The sequence below is a fragment of the Elephantulus edwardii genome, unplaced genomic scaffold, assembly GCF_000299155.1.
Source record: "Elephantulus edwardii isolate Elephantulus edwardi_28Jun2011 unplaced genomic scaffold, EleEdw1.0 scaffold00104, whole genome shotgun sequence".
In the NCBI taxonomy this organism is placed as follows: domain Eukaryota; kingdom Metazoa; phylum Chordata; class Mammalia; order Macroscelidea; family Macroscelididae; genus Elephantulus; species Elephantulus edwardii.
Window position 1 is genome coordinate 9946976 of NW_006399854.1, and position 6417 is coordinate 9953392.

Below are 6417 nucleotides of genomic sequence, written 5' to 3' on the forward strand. Positions count from 1 at the left end.
AAAAAAAAAAAAAAGAGACTGGTAGGTCAGCAACAATATTCTCTGGTCATCACCTGGCCAGGGTAAGGGTCTCTGCCATGACAGTCCCCACTCCCTGCCAAAGGTGGAGCGGAGACAAAGACTTTTTACAGAAATAGTACAGAAGCATAAAGAGCTATAAGCGAAGTCTGACACTGAGAAAAGAGGTGCAGAGAACCTTACAGAGAGGCTTTGGCTCTGAGTACCCCAAACACACTGCCAAATAGTTCTCTAAAATGTCACTGAAAAGATGTCTAATGTCTTCAAGAGTCTCCTGGATTTTCCCCCACATGCCACATTACACTCCAGGATGTACATGGTACAGTTCAAAGGTTTCACTTTTGGAAAAAAGAAAATGAGAAAGAGCCCTGTTGCTTTGTAAGAAGAAAAGGCACTGAAGACTGCTGGGCCTTTCCCACGTGGGCCTGTGTTCTGCAAAACAACTTCCCAGCATCATCATGGCACAGTTCCAGATGAGTGGTTCACCTTTTGTCACCCTGGCTTCAATGTATTCTATCGTCTGGCCAACGGCTGTCAATTTCTCATTTAGTTTTACAAGTCTTGATATTGAATGAATTGACAAAGTCCACGATTTCTTGGTGCTGCTGGTGATGACCTCAATGCACTCCCGGTTTGCCCAGTCCTTGTGGATTTCCCGCTGCACCAGATCCTCTTGCCCTGCCATGGATGCTTCTTAAGGAAACTGGATCACCTTTTTTGTTTTATTTGGAACAGTAATAAATATGAGTCTCTTTCAGTTATTTGGACAGAAAGTTGTCTTCCAAATTTCTTGGCATAGATTAACAGGTGAGCATGTTCAGAGTTGCATTTGTTTGTTGAAATATGCCAATTAGTATTCTATCAATTCCTGGGCTTTATTTTTTGCCACTGCCTTCAGCATACCTTGAACTTCTTCCTTTATCACCACTGGTTCTTGAGCCTGTGCTACTTCCTGAAATGTTTCAGTGTCAACCAATTATTTTTGGTACAGTGACTCTGTGCATTCCTTTTTTTGATACTTCTTGCCTCATTCAAAATTTTGTTCAAAGATTCCTTCAGTATTGCAACTTGAGTCTTTTTTTAAAATTTTTTTTTTATTTTATTATTTGTGTGTGTGTGTGTCGTCAAATCAGATCTGACTGGTACAGAAGGAAATTGTCCCTCCTTCCTCGGCAGAGCGTCTGGTGGATTTGAACCGCGCGCCTCTGGGATTGCAGTACAGCTTCTTGCCACTAGGCCACCAGAGCTCCCCGCAACTTGAGTCTTGAATTAATTTTTGTTTTTACAACTTGAGAAATGGCGAGAAATTCCCTTTTGATTTTTTAGCTACAGCCTTTTAAGCATTTTGTTATAATACTTTGCTTTGGAGTCTCCAGCTGCCTTTTGAAATCTTCTGTGAATCTCTTTTACTTCAGCATTTCTTCCCTTTGTTTTGGCCTATCTATGGCATGAGAGGTTTGCTGCAGAAGGCCAAGGACTGTAGTACCTATGAAATGAAGCTTGACATCAAGAAAACAAAGATTCTTACCACTAGGCCAATTGGCAGCTTCATGATAAATGGGGAAGAAATACAGATTGCTGATAACTTCAGCTAGCTTGGTTCCACAGTCAACACTCTTGGCACCAGCAGTCAGGAAATCAAAAGATGAATTGCCTTGGGAAAAGTCTTCTGTCAGGGATCTCTCAAGAGTACTGAAGAGCAACAATGTCAGTCTGGAGGTTAAGGGGTGCCTGATCCAAGCCATGACCTTCACAACTACTTGCTATCTATCAGAGAGCTGGACAATGACTAAGGATGATAGAAGAAGGATGTCTTTGAGTTGTGATGCTGAAGAAGAGTCTTGAACATACCGTGGACTGCCAGGAGAACAAACAGCTTTGTCCTAGAGGGGGATGAAATATGGCTGCTCCCTGGAGGCAAGAATTCTGAAGTTCTGTATCATATACATTGGGCATGTGGCCCGAAGAGATCAGTCCTTGAAGAGGAACATAATGCTTGGAAGGGTGGAAGGAGAGTGCAGGAGAGGAAGACCCAGGATGAGATGGATTGACACAGTATCTGGAGAAATGGGAGTAGGTCTGTCAGAGATGATGATATGGGCTCAGGATAGGGCAGGTTTCAGAGTTGCTGTACATAGGCACAGGTGACTCAATAGCACATAACAAAAATGACATGATCTAGTGCAACTTTCAGAGCCTCTTCTCATCCATTTTGATCTTTTCTTTCCCCTCTTTGTAATGACCTTTTGTTGTCTCCATGATTGATAGCCTTGATGTCATCCCACAACTCCTCTGGTCATTTATCCTTAGTATTTAATAGATCAAATATATTCTTCAGAAAGGTTTGAAATTTAAGTGGAATAGACTTAAAGTCTTATTTTAATTCTTGTGAACAAGTTTTCTGCTTACATAAGAGTAACTGATGGTGCATTCCACAGTAAGCCGTTGGCCTTGTTTTGACTGCTGATAATGAGTTTCTGCATTGACTGTCGCACAGACACAGTCAGTCTGATTCTTGTGTAGGTCATCATGTGAAATCCATGGGTATGTTGTTCCTGTTCTGTACTGTAGAGTTGGAGTTGACCCACAGTTGACCATGAAAACCAGGGGGTTTTCAGAGCCAGTTAGCACACAAGGGGAGATTTCCCATCTTTCTCCTGTGAAGCAGCTGGTGGATTCAAATCACATGCCTTTGGGAGTGCAGCACAGCTTCTTGCCACTAGGATATTTGTAATGAATAAATTACTGATTGTACAAAATTCAATCATTCGATCTCAAATCTCACTTCTATCATCAAAACTGTATTTTTCACCTATCAGCCCTTTTTCTTTGTTTTGCATTCCAGTCACCAATTATTATTAATGGATCTTGATAACATGTTTCATCTATTTCAGATTGAAAAAGTTGGTTGTTGTTGTTGGTATGTACCATCGAGTCACCTGTGACTTGTAGTGACCCCTATAGCTCTGAGCTCTATTCTATCCTGAGCCAATCTCAGTCTCTGACACACCTGCCCCTATTACCCCAGTTACTGTGTTAACCCATGTCATCCAAGGTCTTCCTATCCTGCATTGTCCCTTCACCCTTCCAAGAATGATGGCCTTCTCCAAAGACTAAACTCTCCTGGCAACATGCCCAAAGTAGGTCATATGGAGCTTAAAAATCTTAGCCTCCAGAGAGCAATTTGGTTTCACGCATAGCATGAATTGTGCAGCATAGCAAGTAATTGCAAAGACCATGGCCTGTATCAGAAGCACTTTAGTCTCCAGACTGACATCTTTGCACTTCAGCAATCTGGAGAGGTCCTTGACAGCAGACTTTTCTAATCTAATTAATCTTTTTATTTCCTGGCTGCTATCTCAAAGAATGCTGATTGTGGACCTAAGCAAACTGAGATTGTTAACAAACTCAATTTCTTCTCCATCTATTATAGTGCTGCCAATTGGCCTAGTGGTGAGAATCTTTGTCTTCTTTTTTTTTAATTTTTTAATTTCATTTCATCATTTTTGTGTGTGTGTACTGTCAAATCAGATCTAATTGGTACAGGAGGAGATTGGTCCTCCTTCTCCAGCAGAGCATCTGGTGGATTCGAACTGCACACCTCTGAGATTGCAGCACAGCTTCTTGCCACTAGGCCACCAGAGCTCGCCAATCTTTGTCTTCTTGATGTTAAACTTCAATTAATATTAAAAACTACAACCCTTGCCTTTCTGCAGCAGATGCTTGAGGTCCTCCTCAGTTTCAGTGAGCAAGATTGTGTTATCTGCATAATGCAAGTTAGCCACATTCCTCCTCATAAAGTCTAGCCTCTCAAATTATCTGTTCTGCACATAGATTCAAAAGGTATGGAGACAGGACACATCCCTGTCCATTAACAATGCAGTATTTTGTTGCTCTGTTCTGACTACTGCCTCCTAGTTCACATATTAGTTTCATGAGCACAATCACATGTTCTGGGATTTCCATTCTTCTCAAGGTCAGCCACAATTTGTTGTGATCCACACAGTCAAATACCTGTGAGCAGTCAACAAAACACAGACATTTCTCTGGTAGTTTCTGCTTTCAGCCAAGATCCATCTGCAATTGCCAATACTGTCTCTAGTGCCATGGCCTCTTCTTTTTTTTTTTTGCCATGGCCTCTTCTAAACCCAGCCTATTCTTCTGAGAGTTCTCTGTTGATGTAATGTTCCAGTCATTTTTGGATAATCTTCGGCAAGATTTTGCTTGTGTGGGATGTTAGTGATATTGTTCAATAATTTCCACACTCTGTTGGATCACCCTTTTTGGGAATGGAAATAAATATGGATCTCTTCAAGTCAGCTGGCCAGGCAGCTGTGCTCCAGATTGCTTGGCACAACTTGGTGAGCACATCCAGGGCAGCATTTGTTTGCTGAAATACATCAACTGGTATTCCATTAATTCCAAAGGCCTTGTGTTTTTCCAATTCCTTCAGAGCATCTTGAACTTCCTCCTTCATCCCCATTGCCTCTTGATCATATGCTGTTTCATGAAATTCTTCTGTGTCAGCCATTTTTTGGGGGTACAGTGATTCTGGGTACTCCTTTCATCTTCTTTTGATGCACTCCACATCATTCAATATCCTGTCCATAGCATCTTTAAAAATTTCAACTTGATACCCTGCCCCCATGACCTAGAGCCTTGTCCATCAGCCCTGAGGACCTGTCCAGCCTCCCAGAAGACCTACCCAGCATGCCAACATTACTGGGGAGTAGAGTGATAAAGAGCAGACAGAAGTGACCAGAGACCTGAGACACCATATTGAGTTAGCTGGGAAGAGTTGGGAGGGAGATGTTGGTGAGGCAAGGTGAGAGAGTAGAGTGTGACACTGGTGGAGAATGGTGCCATGGCACTCATGACAAAGGGAGGAGTAACACTAATCTGTTAGCTCTGTAATGGGGAAAGAGCTTTCATCTTTTGGATAGAATGCTTGTCTGTCAGATACTGCACTAGAGCTAAACATCCAAAGTAAGAGAGACCAAGGAGAAGCACTGGTCATACACTTCCAAAATAAGACACCTTCGAAAACTCTATGTACAATAGAGCACATTTAGGTGAGACTAGTACGTAGAGCATAGAAGGCTGAGGCCTCCTACTGGAAACACAGAGGAGGAGGAACAGTTGCAAGCAGACACTAGTTTATTGGAACATGGAATGTGAGAAGTATGAATGTTGGAAAATTGGACATTGTTAATGAAGAATTGGAACACATAAATATTGACATACTGGTCATCGGTGAACTGAGATGGATTGGCTTAGGAAGTATTGAATCAGATAATCATTATCTACTATGCTGGAAATAGAAATGAAAATATGAGGGAAAATGGGGTCACATTCATAATCAAGAAGGCCATTTCTACATCCATCCTGAAATACAATGTTGAGAGTGACAGGATAATATCCATATGCATACAAAGAAGATTTATTAATACCACTATCATTCAAATATATGCACCAACAACCAGAGCCAAAGAGGAAGAAATAGAAGATTTCTAACAACTTTTACAATCATAAATTTATTGAACATGTAACCAAGATGCATTAATAATAAGTGAGGGGAATGCAAATGTTAGAAACAAGGAAGAAGGATCAGTATTTCGACAGCATGGTCTTGGTGACAGAAATGAGGCTGGAGATAGAATGATAGAATTTCATACTATTAGTGATTTATTCATTCAGATACCTTTTATAAGAAATACAAACGATGGCTATACACATGGACCTCACCTGATGGTCTATATAGAAATCAAATTGATGACATCTGTGGAAAGAATTGGTGGAGAAGAACAGTATCAGCTTTAAAAACTAAGCCACATGCTGATTGTGGACCAGACCACTAACTACCTATATGTAAGTTTAAACTGAAGCTAAAGAAAATGAAAACAAATCCACAAGCACCAAAATTTGGCCTTGCATTTATCCCACCTGAATTAAAAAGCCATCTCAAGAGTAGGTTTGAGGCCTTGGACACTACTGAATGAAGACCAGATGAACTATGAGAGGATATAAAAATATCATCCATGATGAATGCAAAGATAGAGGAGAAAGAAATGATTGAGATGGATGTCAGAAGAGACTCTGAATATTGCACTAAAGCACTGAGAAGCCAAAGCAAAGGTGGGTGGGTGGGGAATCAAGATGTTAAGGAGCTGAACAGAAGATTTCAAAGGGCAGCATGAGAAGACAAAACAAAATATTATAATAAAATGTGAAAAGAGCTGGAGTCAGAATCAAAAGAGACAAATTTACTCAACATTTCTTAAACTGAAGGAACTGAAGAACAAATTCAAGTCTTGAGTTGCAAAAGTTGGTTGTTGTTATGTGCCATCAAGTCATCTACAACTCATGGTGACCTTATGTACAGTAGCTCTGAACCCTGCC

General features: G+C 40.9%; 1 protein-coding gene across 1 annotated transcript; it reads right to left on the bottom strand.

Moving 5' to 3' along the window:
- Positions 1 to 26: 26 nt before the first annotated feature.
- LOC102876887 (probable protein BRICK1-like) lies at positions 27 to 703 on the bottom strand. The gene is made up of 2 exons (XM_006891832.1): positions 505 to 703; positions 27 to 121 (listed from the first exon to the last, which is right to left on the bottom strand). The coding sequence occupies exons 1-2, from the start codon at positions 701 to 703 to the stop codon at positions 27 to 29; spliced, it is 294 nt and encodes a 97-aa protein (XP_006891894.1).
- Positions 704 to 6417: the final 5714 nt, after the last annotated feature.